The sequence below is a fragment of the Saccostrea cucullata genome, unplaced genomic scaffold (assembly GCF_032062105.1).
Source record: "Saccostrea cucullata isolate Sc308-1 unplaced genomic scaffold, CSIRO_AGI_Scuc_v1 ctg45, whole genome shotgun sequence".
In the NCBI taxonomy this organism is placed as follows: domain Eukaryota; kingdom Metazoa; phylum Mollusca; class Bivalvia; order Ostreida; family Ostreidae; genus Saccostrea; species Saccostrea cuccullata.
This window is the reverse complement of record NW_026939164.1, coordinates 385,353-404,358: the sequence shown is the minus strand read 5'-3', so window position 1 is coordinate 404,358 and position 19,006 is coordinate 385,353. Positions and strand designations below refer to the sequence as shown.

The 19,006-nt window shown below is 31.8% G+C and overlaps 1 protein-coding gene across 1 annotated transcript in view; it reads right to left on the bottom strand.

The window, feature by feature from the left end:
- Positions 1 to 18,510, bottom strand: part of LOC134252421 (uncharacterized) — a 47,509-nt gene extending 28,999 nt beyond the window's left edge. The window contains exons 1-4 of the mRNA XM_062734897.1: positions 18,316 to 18,510; positions 4,719 to 5,047; positions 1,843 to 4,328; positions 166 to 402 (exon numbers count right to left, since the gene is read on the bottom strand). Of these exons, the coding sequence (XP_062590881.1) occupies positions 166 to 402; positions 1,843 to 4,328; positions 4,719 to 5,047; positions 18,316 to 18,376 (3,113 nt within the window). The 5' untranslated portion in view covers positions 18,377 to 18,510. The remainder of the gene's footprint in view (positions 1 to 165; positions 403 to 1,842; positions 4,329 to 4,718; positions 5,048 to 18,315) is intronic.
- Between the last annotated feature and the right edge of the window lie 496 nt (positions 18,511 to 19,006).

The window sequence follows — 19,006 nt, the reverse complement described above, 5'->3', positions numbered from 1 at the left end:
AGTTGACGAAACAAGAAAAAAAAAATAATCGTTAGCCATATGTTTTAGAAAATAAAAATTGCAAGGTCAACCAGATTTCTATGTACTTGGAACAATATTATAGCGGAATAAAATTGCCCAAACTTAAAGGTATAGTTTAAAAATTTCTTTTTGTTAAAATCTTACTCAAGTTTGACATTAGGTGGATCTCCCTCCAGAATGCTCAGCATCTGAGAATACTCTGTAGACTTTCTCCCATCACTGACGGACACAGTGACAATGTATCCAGGGGAGGTTGTAATATTAAGTTTTTTCTTCCCCTTTTCGGGTCCTTCTACAGTACAATTCCCAATATCTATTGTTGGACTTGTGTAGTTGTTGTTGACGATTATTTCAATCTCATTCAAGTCAGAAGTGTTTACACTGTTGAGGAAATGTTACGGATCAAATTGTATTTCTGCAATTAAGCTAAAAAGAAATCTACTCTACTATCTAGTTTGTTATATCAAAATATGTTTTATGGATAATGTATTCTCAGTGCAACTTAATCTTTAATTCTCATTTTTGGACAGTTTTAGTAGGTGACGAGTAGTAGAGGCCAATTCGATCCAATGAAAAAAAGATCAAATGTTAAGATAAGTACCCGGTATAACAAAAATTTTAAATGACCTACATGTAAGAAACATACTGAACAATTTTATGATCAATTTCTAAAAGGACAAGGTCAGCACTACAATTACCGCCTAACAATTGTTGACACCATGTAGACAAGCTGATACATAAAATGAGAAAAGCAGGCAGTGTATATAAGAATGCTAAAATAGGTAGAAGATGTGTCGACCCTAGATTTCAAAAGAAAAAAATACGGAAGGTGGCGTTTCCAATAATCAAGTGTCTGTACTGTAAATAAGCTGTTCAATGTGTTTATGTTTTTTTTATTGATTCTATACGATAGAGCATGCTCTACATGCGGTTTCAACTGCACGTAGAGCATGCTCTTGCGTATTGAATCCACTATTGGAAGTGAAGACCGGTCCTTCGGATGAGACCGTTTAAACCGGGATCCCGACTCACAGTATGTGTTAGCACGCAAAAGATCCCTCACTGCTCATTGACCATGAGTGCCTAGTATAGGACAACATCTAGAGATCTCCACTGGAAAGTGCATGTAGTGGCGTCTCCAAATGAGTGGAAAATGCTTGAGAGAGACGTTAAACAACAAAAAAAAAAAACCCAACCAAAACCGTTCAAACAGTATCTGAAACATGGCAACCTTTTCACAAACAAGTTGATGAAACAAGATGACATCAACAGTCTTTTTGAAGGTTCCCATTTCACGGGTTCTATGGTTGATAGAATGTTGTCAACAAATAAAATCTATCATTTTTGAAGGCGGACTGACGTTTTTTATACTAATCTACAAACTGAAATGCCCTATAATGACAATTAGCACATGACAGTTGTTACAGGTTGAGAGATGATACTTACTCCTCTATGAATCCCACATCTACCTTTGAAATTTCTAAGAGGTCCGTGTTTCTTTTGCTCCCTATTTGTATTGTTTGATCTTTGATGGGATTAGTTATCTCAATATTCCACATTTAATGTTAAGTATGTAACTAGACCTTTCGGTTGCATACTCCTTACAGAGATGCATTTTTACTGGAGGACAATTTTTAATGCCAGTTCCTAGCTGAAGAACAATGACTGACATTTCATTCTGTGAGCGTGTGTGTGACTTGCATAAATTATACAATCAGTTTTAAATATGCTTTTTTATCTTGCCTAGTTTTTTTCATATATCTCTGGATCATGTTATGAAAAAAAATGTTGACCCTTTCAAAACAATGAAGAAGAACTCACGTCTTGCAGTCCCACGAGAAGGTAAGGTTTTGATTCTTTCCAAATCCACCTTCGGCATCATATGACTCATCTAGAGCATTTATTTCAATCATTTCATCCATCTTTCTTGCTTCCTTCTTTGAACCACCCACTATGTAGGCATAGGGCGCTGGCTTGATGAACTGGACGAAGATTGGTTCTTTGATCCATGTTCCATCAAGAGAAACGTTCAAAGTCACTAGATATTTACCTTCTGCTATTGTGCCCCGTGGAAAAAACATTGTGCCTTTCGAAGGATTGATAGGGTTAGTGTATGGAAATTTGATCTTGCCTTCCTCACTAGTGTAATTTGAGAATATCTCCCATCCGAAGTCTGCTGTCTTTTCTACACAAATTACTCCCATTCTACTTGAAATATATACATCCTGAGATGTGTAAACTTTCATCGGATTTGAAATATCAGAATACTGTCGGTCAAAAATTCCGTTTTTTGTAAAACATGGATTCCGTGCATATACACTATTTGAAATTGGAATAGCTGTTAGATAGTTTGAACAATTTGCAGATAAACTATGGTTACCAAGGGTTTGGTAGGTATAGGGAAATACCATTGGCTCTGTCGGAGTTATATTTTGAACTTTTTCATGCAATGAATTATCGATCAAATCACCAGAGAGCAAACTGCATCTAACAAACGGAAACGACATGCTAGAAGTAATTGTAATAGTAACAGTTCCAGGTGGAAGGAGAACTGTCGTGTTACTGAATTCTATAACAAGTTTTCCAGTCATGTCATAATCTGCCGCCAAAGGTTCAGAAAGGTATACAATTTCTTTCAAACTGTCGTATGTTGCTGTGACACTCGGTAAATATGTACCATAATTGGAATATGAAACTGTACAAACACCAGCTGTACAAGATGGTACGTCACCAGAGTCAGAATCAAAGACAAAGCTAGGTGTTCCTTGACTACCGGTAGCAGTTAATGTGAACACACCAGTAGTAATGGGGGCTGCTTGTTTGTCACTTTTCAATGTAGTTAACCCAAGTACCAGAATCATTGTGATAGTATGTTGGACCCCATTATTATTCGTAAGCACAACACTAACGGTCAAATTTTCTCTTACACTGTAAATATGTTGTTTGTCAAATGTTGATTGTAATTCTGGTGATAAGATTGTACCATCCCCAAAGTTCCACTGAGCATTTATATTAGGAGGCATTCTGGAACAGTTGAATAATGTTAGCGCAAAGGCTACTTCTCTAGGAATCGGCTTGGGTTTAACTGGATGCCGATAGTCGATTGTAGGAGTAAAAACTTCTGTTGTCATGTTCATTGGAACTGGATTTTCCACTTGGAGTCCAAAGTAATTCAGAGTAAAGGTCCGTACAACTATAGTTGCTGTCTTTAGCATGCTGCTTATTAAATTTGAACAATTCGCCGTAAAAATAAATGTTCCGGCACTTGTGTATGTGTGAGACTTTATTACAGCAACGTTATAGTCAAAAACTGTGCTTTCATTTGTGTCTACCGTGGAATCTCCATAGTCAAATGTACATAGCACTGCATTGGGAGTAGGTTCATCAGCATTCATTACAATTGTAAAGTTCACGATTCCGTCTGGATAAGGAATCTCATCAGATGTTGGTGACAGAGTTGTGTTATCTGGCAACAAAGGTGCCTGGCTCGTCACTTGGTAAGAACAAACACTGACATAGAAGGGATTCCACGCAGTCATTGTAACATTGAAAGTTCCACTGTTATCATAAGTATGGTTCCAAGGCATGTGAGAATACGATGCAGATAGATTTGCATCTGTAACCTCGTACAAGTCGCCATCCCCATATGATATGGAAAAGTAAAAGTTTGAGTTTGGAGGCGATATAAAGTCAAATGAAAGGGGTTGACCTATTATACTTGCGAAAGCCGAACTTAAAGTAACCGAAAGTTGGTCCCAAATATATACATCTTTGGAAATAACGTACGAACCCAACTCGTTATAGAATGTCAGAATGACTGTATAATTGCCTTGGGAAGTATAGGGACGTTGAACCAAATAACCACTCCCTTGCAAAGTTGCTACGTCTGATAAATCCACAGTTTGATCCGTGCCGTCATCACCGTATGAAATGTTCACTTTTAATTGACCTTGAGGAAAATTTGCGGCAGTATTAGCAGTTATTGTAAAATTTACGTTTTCGTTTGTCCCAACCGCTGTGATTGGTGTCGTCACATTCATTCCGTTGACCCGGTAAATAGCCTCCACGAGCATCGAATCGAACGTTCTGGAAACGGTGTTTGCAGCTACTACAGTTACATTATGAGTTCCTGCGACGGTAAAAGTAAAATTAAGGACATAGTTGCGCGAGCCACTTCCCGTATGCTGCAGCAAACAGGTGTCATTTGTATCTAAAAACCACTCTGTTTCAACATTTGAGCCTGCAGTAAATGTGGCTGTGAATGAGGTTTGTTCTTGTAAAGGAAGGAATGTGTTTGTCCTTGAAATCTAAAATGAAATTATATCTTACGTAAATAAAAACTTGCTGGCTAAATCCAGAATCACAGTTTTAAATTAAATGATATTGATGAGTTCCTTTCATTTTAATATCAAAATAAGTTTCACAAAAAGTTTGAACAGGAAATAATTTTTGACATGATAACCTTTATCTCGCATAGGAAATAAATGATGTAACAGGGGAGTCTTACGTTTATGTCATTTTTTAAAATTTGATTCGACATTCACTTTAAATAACGATATTATATAAAAATGTTATTTTCATTCTAACATCAAAGTAAAAATTCAATTTCTTTGTGTTCTGAACGCGTCGTAAACAAGGAAACACGTAATGTATTACGAATATGGATTCTTAATACCGACCTGTTAATGAACTTATACCTGAAATCCAGAAATTGCTTCCTCGTAGAAAAGCACAACTTCCTTGTAGACATCTATGCCTGAGGTTCCGTCGTCCAACGTAAAATTTAGGAGATACGTCCCCCATCCATCGGTAACGTCTGTCGAGGTTATTGTGTATGCGATAGTTTTCTGTGTACTGTCTTTTGTGGCCCCCGTGGTGGACAGCGTAGTTCCAGTATCAAGACTGGCGGCGAAAGTGTACGTGGCTGTGTCGGAGGCTTCATACACTAAATTTACCACTACGTTCCCCCCTTCTTGCAACTCCACCAAGTTTGTCTCCCCTGCCGCCACTTCAAACGAGGTAGCAACTTCAAAAAGAAATAAAAAATCAGTGAACTCAACATTAAGCATCAAATAATTTTTTACGATTCTCTGATTTAGGATTTAATTGATAATAGAAGGAAATAAATGTTGAATTTTGTTTCTTTTACAGACATGATAGGGAACTTTACAAAATATTCCTAAAAATATAACTCATATGATGGATTTATCAGTATATATACTATTGGTAAAGAAGGTATTAATTTAAAAAAAGCTTTTTCATTGATTTTTGTTCAATGAATTTGATTAACATCAAATTAAATCAATTGGTACTCAGCAATTCAATAATCATTCTCATCAAATGAAACTGATGTGTAATTCAGTTTGATAGTTGAGCTGAACAAGTTATTGCTTATTGCTCGCAAAAATAAGAATTACTATTTATAGGGATGCATATACATAAACATATTCTGTTTGTTTATTTACTCTCAAACCATACAATGGTACATGAGGTACAAGAACATTTTTACATATATACAAAATACAAAGTCAAGTAAGGAAGAGTAGTATCAAATAAGAAAATAATTACTGAAAGCAGGCCAATATCATTTTAGCAAATAAAGACAGCTTTAAGAGCGAGTCAACATTTGTGGTGGACATAATTTTCTCAAACTTATATGTATTTACATGAGAGCAATATACTTCTTATCGATAAGTTTTACATGTCAAGACGAAAATATGGACATTCCATTACATAATGGCATAATGGTATGGCATCACCCAATGTATTATTGTTCCATTAATTACATATAGTCATATATACATTATCATAGTGTTACACAAATTAATAAACTTGAAGATAATATCATCAATGAAATTGAATCCAATTATTACTAATTGCATTTTTGCAATAATTACTCTCATTTAGTTGTTGATTATATTAATTCATAGACCCAGCAAACATAAGATTGAAGATACTACAGTGTATGGCACGTCTGCTTCACATTTGGATGTAACTGGAAAAAGACGTTAATGGTAAGCGAACAGCAAAGCTTTATGACAATCATGAACGTTAACTTTTCAAACGTCAATTTCCCACACTTTACAGCAATATATCCTTATCCCTGCATATGAGTTTTATAAATCTCTCAGTTTATTCGATAAATGAAATTGTATTTCTTAAACGGGGAATGTTATTGCAAACATGTTGAAGAATAAAAACCGTCTCGTTTAAATTCATCATTCTGCAAGTTTTATGACCGATACAATGACCATCTTTGCAAATACAATCAATCATTATCTAGGATGCTGACAGACGTTTTTCATACTTACTGTTTGGCCATTATTTATAAACTAAATTTTCGACGGATATTTCGCTTATCACTGAAGTATATTAACTATAAAAATTTTACTTATGAAATTTAAAGGAAAGCACATTTTATGAATCCCATTATGTAAACCTGATGCAAGTGTACTCTGACACAGGTAATAATGCAAGGTTGAAAATGGTCATGTATTAATCATTTACTGCACGACATACAGCTAGAATACTAGTATGTCAACATATGCATAGTGTAATTAAAAAATCAAAGCACAGTTAAGCACCTTATGTAAACAAAATCAGGTAACAATATCCACCATAAGATCTAAAGGTTACAATATTATGCATAAGGTTTACATGTACACCGGGTACAAAATTCTACAATAAATAGAATGCTTATTTCAACCCTTTATAATCTTGAAAATCGCCCAAGTCTTTCCTAGTTAAGGCATATGTCCGTACACGTGCCTTATACTTTTTTTATTGAGTTTGCCTTAATCAAAAAGTCAATAAGTTCATTACTGATATGTCAGAGATCATATACATAGAATGTATTGAATATGTGAACTGTAGACAAAATCTAAAGTTAGCTTGTTTTTTGTTTTGTTTGTTTGGTTTTTTTTTTGGTCAGGCTTCAGAACCTGAAAAATATTTTAAAATTTGATCTTATAGCTTATTTTAATTAGTTATTGCTTGAATTCAGCATTCATGTAACTTTGGGTAAACTCATCACCGACTCTGTATGTCTCTTAACACACGTCACTGATTTTGAAACAGTCTGTAAATAAGTAATTTCTACGTGAAAGTTCTTTTTTCATTTCCATTAAAGAATACAAATAACACTTACATGAGAAATTGCCGCATAACAAAAACAAAAGTAAATTAATGGTAGAAGGAAATCTATGTTTTGTGTTTTTATTGATTTGTAGAAAAATTTACTTTTCTCCAATTACATTACGAGTGACATCAATTTTGCATTGAATTTTATTTGCGGCTTTTAACTGACGATCAATAATCAACATGAAAGCTAATGATTAAGGAACTTGCCATCGAGCAAACATAATAGAAGTTGAATTTATAAAAAAAATTTGCAATAAGGATAATAATACTAATAATAAAGCCTTTATTCATCCAGAATGACATACTTTAGCAACAATGCTAGTTTTCAATATGGTCCTGCAAATATAACATACATACAGACAGGTATTAGTAAAACATAGTTAAAAGAAATAGAGTACATATAAGATTTAAAAAAAATAGAATTATAAGATAAAAAAAAAAATACTAAACAAGATTAAGACGCATGATGATATTCTCTAAGATAGTTTCTTTTAAAACATACAACACTTGTCGAATTTCTGATGTTTTCACGCAGTGTATTCCATATATTACTACCTGAAACTATGAAAGATCTCTAATGATACTCAGTTTTTGCCCTGGGTACATACAATAAATTTAAATTGGAATTTCTTGTTTGTCTTTGGCTAACATCTGATACATAATTAAAAACGTTCAAATAATCAGGCATCAATCCACGTAATACTTTATAAACTAAAATGGTTTTTCTAAAGATAAAGTAATCTGATAGAGGCATCCAGTTGAGTTTTGTAAACATGACAGAAGATGGCGTTTGAAAATTTCTGATGTTCAAAATGACTCTAGCAGCACGTTTTTGTAATATTAATAGCTTTTTCACATTTTCAACATTTTTCGGATTACTCCATATAGTACAACAGTATGTAAAATGAGGGAAAATCATGGTATTAAAAATCTTCAACAATGCATCATTTGACATAAAATATCTTATTCTTCTTAATATACCAATTTTCTCAGAGATCTTGCATAAAAGTGCTTCAATGTGACTTTTCCAGGATAAAGTTTCATCAATAATAATACCGAGTAATTTTGACTCTTGAACACATTCTATGACATGGTATTTACGATTTCGTTTTCGACATTTTGATTATCCTTGTGACGTTCCAACAAGCATACATTGAGTTTTAGACAAATTTATACTCAATTTATTTTGCTCAGTCCAAAATATACTCCGTTGCAGATCTGGGCAGAATGGGGCTTATATTTATTGGCAACGTTGTTTTAACACGCCGCTTCAATTTTTAATCTCACGATTTAGATTTCCTGCTGGTTTTCATCTTAAGTAATTAAACCACTTACCCAAAAATGATGCCAACAACTATATTATTCGAATAAGCATTGAAGAGTTTTTTTTTGCTTAATAGAAAGTCAGTACATACAAATGTACATCAATAAGCATCGATTTTGAATTTTTTATCAAATTATCCGACTTTTTTTTGGTTTACGACACAAACTTAACTTTATCTTCATCATTTTGTACCCTACCCGGATCAAAGAATGATTTTTTTTACATTGGTGTTATTAACCTGGAGAGTGCTTCTTGTCATGTTCGGGAAATAACCAACAATTTGTCGTCAAATCAGTGTGTAAATAATGGACTAACATTAAGTATGAAAAAAAGTCAGTCAACATTCAACTGAATGATAAAATTAATTTTCTGATTAGGTCATTGTATCGAACAAAGAACTTTCAAAATGATTAAACGAAATTGCTGATATTCTTGTTTCTACATATGTGGAGCATGTTCTTGCGTATCAAATCTGTTGAGAGATATAAACTTTGTTTGCAGGTGATGAAGGCACATTGCTGCATAAGTAAGGGAAGCTGACGATTGTAAATTTAAAGTCATCGCGGTTATTACAGAGCTTGATTACCATTAACGTCTTTTTCAAGTGAAAGATCCAAATATGAAAATAGATGTGCCAGACTATGTGGTATTTTTTTATTTCAAGTTCACCAGGATATATCGTATCAACATTAGAATGGAAATAACCATTGTTAATTGTCAATGCGTCATCGATATATCTAAATATATATAAAAAATATATCTTTAACAACAAATATTTTCTTCTTTTCACGTATAAGATTTTGGACATATTCTGCTTCATATGAGTACAAAAATAAGTCTGCGCTTATAACGGTCGGTATCCATGGAAATTCCAATAGGTTTTGGAAGACCTGGTCTCCAGAAACATTATAGACACGTACATATATCTACAATCAGAAACTCGATCATTTTTTATGTTAACTTCAGAGTACTTGTGTGTACAATCAGAATGTTTTTAACAAAATAATTTTGCAAATGACCAATGGCAAGGTAAGTAAATTTTCGCGTTACATTTTTTATTGAAAAAGCAGCTGACAATAATATCAAAAAGCCTTAACTTTAATTTATCGTGGGGAATGGTTGTGTGCAAAGTTGAAAAATCGAAAGTTTTTGAGCTGTTGATTTTAGTAAAATATTGTGATTTCAAATTTTAAAAAAAAATTCCTTGGAATTTTTAAGTATTCACATCTGATTTACACAACTTCTAGAACATATTGTTGCACAGCTCTCTTGAACTTTCTCCTTCACTAGTGTTAATATCTTATAATATATAATATTGTGACCTAACATTAACTTTATGCTAACCATCATGATTTTATCTTTCTTGTCTATCAAATTATTTTCAATATTGAATAAAAGATAATTTCTGGAAGTAAATGTTTGATTTATAGGGTGGTCAAAGTAATTAAGCCCCGCATTAAGAGGTAGAAAGCTTTCTATCACTCCCTTAATCTAATACTTCAGTAGACAACAAACAATGCAGAAGTTTGCAGACTGAAAAAAAGAGTTCCACTTTTCTTTAATGTCAAATTTGCTCAAATTCAATCAATATTGTGTGCACGTATGGATTGACATTTTCTCCAAAATATATTTTGAAGTAAAAGACAAATATCACATCGGTTTTTTTTTTTTTATTAATCGATACATTAATTGAACACAATGGCACTTAATGGTTCTAAACACTTCTTATTAATTTCATGGTTTACAATTCGTGTATATATCAAAGAAATTCATACATTATTCATAATCATTTGGATTTTAATGTGTTTTCAACGTTCTCTCGACACATCAATTAAATTGAAAAGGTATTTGATATTTGAAAAATAGTTAGCTTAAAATCATCATCCCACCTTTTTCTCTTTCACACATAAGCAAACAAATTCTGATTTTTAGATTTATTAGAAATCAATACAATGTACACATAATTAGTGAAAACTTTTCTATCGAATTCAAATCATTTTCGGAACTTCAAAAAACTATTATTAATTTACATTGCAACTTACATACTGGAAGAAAGATTCGCAAATTGGTCTGCGCATACATCGCAAGCAAATAGAGAGAGGGAAATTTTTTGGCCAATTTCACAGAGGTAATAATTTACAGAGATATACGTTCTGATCGAACCGATTACACTGATTAGCATACAGCATCAAAGCGTGAAAAAAAATTAAAAGCGGTAAAATTCCATTAAAAGATTTATTCTGATACGGATAATGATACAGAATGCAATTGCATCAAGCAAATCGGTTTCTTTCTTTTCAGGTATGCAAAATAAAAAAAAGTTGTTAGACATTTAAAAAACACTTGTGTATTGTTTTACCTTTGTTACAATGTTCTAGGATTTTTTACAAAGTGCGTTAATTTTGGGACCAAGTTAACGCGCTTTAAAAAATAATTTTGATTTTCAAAGTGCCTTAAAATCCCCCAAATTTATGCTTTTGAAAAAAATGTGCACATCTTTGTCATTATTCTGGCAAATTTGAGGTATGGTAAATAAACCTAATTTGAAACTGATTGGATGACCTTTGATCTGACGTCCCTACAGGATCTGAGATAGAGACGTTTCACATATGACCCTGGAGGATACGAGAAAATCGACAGAATGAGGCCAAAGTTTGTATTATCATTGAAAATAATTTTCCATAATACAACATGACGATCTTTTTCTAGTTATTTGAAAAAAAAAGTTAGAAGTACAAATAATTTTTCCAGCACAAGATGATGACCTTTCTTTTACATTCCTTCAAACTTTAAATAAATACTCAGTAAGTATTAAGATGTAAGATGGAAAAGAACATTCATTTCATATTTTTATTTTTGATTTGTGTTTGACTTTCATTCGCCAATTATAGTCAATTGGCTATTGTTGCTCAGATCAGCGATATGGACCCTGAGCATCTCTTCTATAATTGAAGAGGTTGCGCTGTTATTATTTTTTTTCCAGAAAAGCTTTCAAAATTTCATTAATTTCACGTTAATTTAAATCTAATGAGATAAATAGTAGTGCGTATATTTGGGTAGCAAAGATAAAGAAATGGGCTAATGGTTCTTCTAGCCGTCTCCTTTTTGATGACGAAAGATCAGTTCATCTGTTTGTTTTTTTTAAAGAATTTTTTGAAAAAAAGCTGTCTTTTAATAAAATCTTATCCCGAAAAAAATTATTTAATGCATATTTGTTTTAAATGTGTTAAGTAACTCCATGGTGAAAATGTATATGTACACTTTAACACACATTTTTAAAAAAAAAAAAAAAAGATCAAAAATCGTTGGTTTTGTCCCAGTTTTAACGAAGTTTGATTTTTTTTCAAACTACGTATTTTTTTCTTCAAGATTTTTTTTAGATCGATCCTCTTTCGTTATCTTAGCTCTTATCATTTTTTTCAGTTATGGTAATAATATGTTTTTTTGTTTTTTTGAACAGGAGAGGTTCTGGTGGATTATTGACTGGCCATCATCAGGAAACACATTTCTGTTGAAATTAACCCTACAAACTTAAATTAGAAAACTAATGCAAGGAATAGCTTATCAATCTTATGTTATACACTCTAAATAGAATATGCACACCAACTTTGAAAAATTTATTTTTTAAATTAAGATTTTTTCAAAAATCAAATACAGGTAACTCTCCATACCTCTAAGTCCGCGGGACCGAGGAAAAATTTTGAGAGATCAAGAGTTCGAGTTTTCTAGAGTCTGGAATTTTCCGGGTTTGTTTGGCAGATTTTAAAATTAGTCTTACCGGATGTAATGATTTTCATGCAGTGCTTACTTTTCATACGTGGTTTTTATAAAATAATTTAAAAGAATAATACTGTAACATTCATTGGATATTAATTTTAAGTTCATGCATTCCTTATATAGAGTAATACCGAGGTCACATTTAAGCCGATGGTCGAACGACAAAATTTTTCTGGTCTTGTCGGTTGAAAGAACATGATCGGCGACACGAGTATCGGGCGACACGGAGCAGTCACATTAATTCCTAGGAAAACCGATGACTTGGATAAATAACACAAAAATCTTTAGAAATCATCAATATTTTTCATAGATCTATATTCATATAAGTGACATGAGTAATGTTTGCAAGGCAAAACGGCAGAATGTTGTAAGATTGTGAGTCAATGTGGAAAATGTGCGCAAAATTGTGTATAGAATTGCATAAAAACGACAGATGGCGCATATCTAAGCAGCAGCGAATACTTATGATATCTTTATGTCTTCCGGATTTATTATTTATGTCATTTCCGTTCAAAAATATATATACATGTATATCAATCAATGCATCAAAATTTTATTTGTGTGAAGTGTCCTTAATAGGTTTATTATTCACAAGTCGGCCAATCGTCGCCCGATCATCGAGTTCTGAGCTACAGTTTGATTTTAACCGTCGGTCGAAATTTTGGACACCCTTATTGTGGAACGACGGACGACCGACTTAATAAACTGACCGCTGATGGTCGGACGATTATCGAACGTTGGTTGACGGATTGTTTCAATTGATGAAATCGGCCATCGACGCATAAAAAATTATAACTTGGACCGATGGACACAAAATTGGTCGGCCGACAAAATAGAGGTCAAAATCAGGCAAGACAATGGCCGATGAACTGCCGACTGTCATCTGAAGAATCCAATTTTTGCTTCAAAAACCGTCGGTCGTTGGTCGTTTTTGAAGTCACATTTCCAAAACACAAAATTATTGACGACCGAAGGTTTTTTTCCAGAAAAAAAATTAACTATTTGGGCGACAGTCGGAAGTTCATAGTTGTTGTCTTGTACGATTTTCACCTCTTTCTTAATTTTTGTCAGTCGACAAATTCTGTTTTTGCCTAGGTCACATTTATGTCGACTAAATTTTCTCGTATCGTCGGCTAAAAAAACATGATCAGCGACAGTAGTATCGGCGACTCAGAGTAGTCAAATAAATTCTTAAAAACACGGTTTTTTTAAAAAATCAAATAATACTAGTAGACCAACAGTTGCCCTATCTTCATTCGCTAAACCAAAGTTTGATTTTCACCGTCGGCAGACATTTATAAAAGCCCAATTCCTCAATGTCGATCGACCGACGACCGACTTAACGAACTGTCTGGGTTTTTTTTTTTCAAGTCAGTCGTCGGTCGGTCGACATTTTGAAAAATGAGTTTTCAGAAATTTTGGCTGAAGGGGAAAATTGAACTGCTGCCCAGCAAACAATAATAGGGCTGTCGTTGGCAAACTCATGAATATTTTTACTTTTAAAGGCATGAATTGATATGGAAACCCTGCGTTGATCAATCATGTTATTTTAGCTAACGATACAAAAACAAATGGTCGTCCGACCGTCCGCTTTGACCTAGGCATAAAAGAGCACAGCGGCAAATTTTCTACTTGAGAACCATGTATAATTTGTCAAAATTATTTTAATTCATTTTTTATTATTCCATAGCAATTATTTTAGTCTAAATGTTAATCAAAACATTTATTCATTTAAAAACCTTAAATCCAAACAGGACTTTTACATTTTCATCCCGTATTTATAGACTCTTTATAAATACATTGAAATAAAATCAAAACACAACTCCCTTGAACATGAAAACTTTTTGCTAGAAGTGAAAAATTTATTAAGTAGTTTTGCTGGGTAATAACAAAAGATATCATCATAGAATCAAAAGAAATATCAAAACATATATTCTCCTCTCTTATATAATTGAAATTCAAGTTCAGAAGAGGGCTTATTAAAGATTTTATTTAGTGTTACCAAAGACAAGAAGTTTTCACGTTTTATGCAATAAGAGTATGAACAAGATCAAACAAAGAGGAAACTACAGAAGAACAATTTTCATTTATAATCTATTGTTTATTCATCCATGTCTTTGAACATAGCAAAGTATTGCGTTGATTTAAAAACATACTTTATAAACAATTTTACGTGATATAAGGCAATTAAGTACAGCAGTAGCCCTACGTTTAATAGGTATGGTTTATCAAATGTGTGAACTTCAGTAAGGAGAGATAAGGAACTGTTAAAAATAATAAAGCATCCTGAACATGATTTTCCCAACTTTATTAATGTGAAAGAAGTTAAAAAATGTATGTCTACCAAGCTGTAAGTCGGATTCAGTTTTTCCTAATCTAGTGTTTAACTGTGCAGAGAAATCTGATTACATTTTTCCAACTTTTGATATAAGTAAAGGAAAATAGCCACCGAGGCGAATGTTCTACAAGTAGATTAATTTACAATTTAAAGCAGTTTATCTACATAATGCTACAATCGATTTTTAAAGGTAAAATTGCTTGTTAAAAATTAGAAAAGGATCTTTTTTTAAGTTTGCTTTATTCAGACTGAAATGCATATTTGATTTATTTTACAGCAATTTCTATAATATATAATTCAATTTTCCGTTACTTTTTTTACACTGACAGGTCAAGGCCATTTTTTATGCATTAAAAGAAATGAACACGTTTTCAGTTTAACATTATTTGAATGGTTATAAACATTAACTATTTAAAAATATGACTAACCACGTAAAAGCTACGTAAAGTATTACATATTATATACAATTTAATATTCAATTCAATGGATAGCTTAAAGATTTTCGCAACTACATTATTCATTGATGTCATGGATATTTATTTGGCATTTACGTATCTGAAAATCCAAATAAATAAAATATGACATGTTTGGTTTTTTTTTTTTTTTTTTGAACCATCTGGATATAATTGAAAGTTGTATAAATAGTTCTATCCAAAGAGAAATGAGACTAATGTTAACATATATATAATCCACAAATAAAGCAAGATCTGATTTAGGCCTTTCATAAAATTTCTTTTTTCAATTTTTGGATTTGCTAAACATTTGATGACATATGATACTAAAGCAGAATGTTTGGATTGATATATGATTTAAATTCTACCTCTCAGCCAACGCCCTGATAAATTCATGCATTTCTTTTATCATTGTATCAGACTTTATCTTTTATATGAATTAATTTAAAAAATCTACGCAGTTTAAAATATCTAGTGTACTTATATAAACTACTAAAATTGTATTTGTTTTCATACATAATTTTTAGGGAAATTTTTGTATCATATCTTCCCTTAAGTTAGAAAAACTACATTACATTAAATTTATATGTTTTAAAATCAGAGCATAAGCGATAATGCAATTAATTAATTTTTTTTTTGCTACCTTCATGTTAAATTTATGTTTTACTCAATCTTTTCGGGATGAGTACATGAACATTCCAGTCCAGATGCTGCTTTGTATTGTTTTATGGGCTTTAATATTGAATACTGTTCGTTATCTCCATATCCTTCATCGGTAACTCTCCATATTTTTTGTTATAGAAAGTTATAGAAAGTTGTTGAATAAATATTCTCATAACAATGAGCCGTTTTTCAGTAAAAGGGAGAATTTACAGGTAACTTGGTCGATTGTCCCAAGCTATAAAATGGGCAATCAAATTATCAGATGACGTCACAATCAATTGAGTTATTATTATGATATACCCTTAGTCAGATATCACTAAAATCAAAGATATTAAAAAATATCATCGATTTATTAATTTGTAAAATGTCAAAGGTAAAATAAGCCTAAACTATAAGACACGATATAATTTCAATTTTAAAGATTTGCTGATAAAGAGTCAACTCGGTTTAAGAATCAGATCGAGGGTAGTTTCAAATCAAAATAAAATAATTTGATAAAATTGTGGAGATATTACATGCATGGTACTGAATGCTCAAATGCTTTTAAATTTGCTTAATCTATTACAAAAGATCTATGCAAATGCACCTGCTTATCTCTGTCATAAACAAATATTAAATTTTATTACATTTTTAATAGCTCCTATTCTAGTGAACATATGGTATCAAGTATCTATTGATTTTTCTTAACAACTCTCTTGTTTACTGCATTTGGATTTCAAATGAGTTAATTAATTATTTACCGTGATTAAAATCGTTAAATGAAAATTTTCACAATTTCTAGGTGTACCGTGACTTCGGCGTAAGTTTTAAAATGCCAAGGACCTTTCGGTCAGAACATCGAACAAATTGAATCCAACCCTGAAGAAACAAATGGAGAAGGATATGGAGATAACGAACAGTATTCAATATCAAAGTTCATAAAACAATACAAAATAGGAGCAGAGCAAACACGGACCTCCAAAACATCAGATGCGGGATCAGGTGTCATGGAGGAGTGAGCATCCCTGTCAACCGGTCACACCCGCCGTGTGCTCCTTGTCATTATGGGCAAATTACGGGAAAATCCATAGTCAATTCAGTAAATGAATAATGGATTAACAAATAGAATGAAAATCGTCAGTCATTATTTGACTCAATGATAAATTGTATTTGCTGACAAGGTCATTGTATAGACCAAAGAACTCAAGGAATGATAAAATACTGGTTTCATCACCTTGATTGTCAATAATTTACCTCGTTTTAGAAATTATTCATACATAGAACATGCTATTGCGTATCGAATCAACTGATATATAAACTCCGTATGTAGTTGATGAAGGTATATTGCTGCATAAGTAAGGGAAGTTGAAGATAGAAAAGTTAAAGTCAATAATAAAAAAAATTGTCAACTCTAAATTCTCTAAAAAATAGACCAAATATTTAATTTTACTATTAACAAATATGTTTCCTTCAAAATGAAAGTTATTCCTAGGGAATAATTTGGAAAACATTCTAGAGGAGAGAATTAAGTCTGAAATATTTGTAGCCCTAATGACTAAAGACTAGAAAAAGCCTGTTGGGGTTATTTAAAGACTTTGTTCTATTTTAATAAACATTGAATAAGCTGGCGCCATTGATATTCAACTTGAAGAACTTTAATCCATATATACATATGAATATAAGTTATTTAAAACTGACAAAACATTGCAAAAAAAAGTTTTATGTACAAAAATAAAATTCAAAACTGTGTCAGACAGGAAAGGAAATCTGATACAACTCCATGAAGCAGGGAGAAGTTCTTATAACTACACTCTTTTCAAGACAAAAAATCACTTTGTTTTGAATATTTAACAAAGAAAAACAACAAAGAATGATAAAATGTTATTCCCCATTTAACAAACAAACGATATCATAGGTCAGGTTCAAAAGAGACGGTAAAACACGAACAAAAGTCAATAAGTTTTTAAATAAAAACTAAAAACTAAGTGATTTTCACTTCCCATGTGTCAAAACCAAAATTATTTTGAAAACTTGATGGATACACTGAAATTACGAAAATGTATCAAAAATTCTTGACTCAAGCACTTTGCTATGCCTATCTTTTACTGTAACTGGATAAGGTTTATTCTGTTTTTCAATTCTTTTTATGAAAAGATGACGGTTTTATGTATTATATATTAATTTTCAATATTCAGTTATAAAACCCATTTGTATTCAACCTTGTAAGGGATTCAAGAAAACAGGAACAAAATTGTTATCATAAATAATGAATTGGTTGTAACCATCAAAGAAAATGAATACGTAACCCATAAACTGTCACAAAATGTAATCACTATATTTTTTAAAGCTTAATATTAATGTTAAGATTATGGTTATAAGTAAATTAAAAAAATATATTTAAAAAATTGAAATAAAAAAATTAACAACAATACTATTTTTTTAAATTAGTAAAGTTTTAATTTATCTAAGGAAACATCTTTTCAAATCTATTTTTATAGCATGAAATAATGCAAAATTAAAATATTAAGGAAGTAAATTACTTATTTTGAAAATGATCAAGAAGGGAAAAACAGTCCGGACTAATGACAATGTTATTATTATTTTTTTTTGTAATTGCTTACCTGCATTTGCCTGTTGAATGATTGTTGCTATTAAAAATATCTCTAAAATTAACTTTTGCATATTAATTGTCCTTTCAATGTAATACGGTTATCAATCCATGGTGTCTCCTGTTTTGAATGAAACGTCCAACTGTACGTGTCTTATTTTTGTAAAACCTTAACTGTGTTTATGCAAAATTGAAAATAGTATTTCAATATCCCTTCCCAATTGGTTAATGATTCTAAGTGGATGAGAATAAACGGGGAATCGGCAGCTGCTTCTATATGTTGTCATCGAGCGGGTTTTCAATAGTTTGAAGGAATTCCTATTGATTATTAGTCTGGTTAAATCCACGCTTGGTGAAGTTTAGTGAGAATATACGGCTTTACATATCATTGCCACTAAACCTATCTCACTTGAAAAGTGAGAAGTTGAAGAAAAAAATCGATATCCGTTAATTATTGTTACAATAATTATTTCAGAGTTAAATCACATGTAAAGGATAGTAAATAGACTATAATTTAATTGGAAATGTTTTTTATAACAAATGTTTTACCTATCTAAAAAACGGAAAACTTTAAAGATGGTTCAATAGTGATTTTTTTTTAAAATATCAAAATAGAAAGAACTGGTGATAACAAAATTAATACTATTTTTACCAATGTTATATGAAATATATATTTATAAAAACTATGACACAGCAAATAGAAA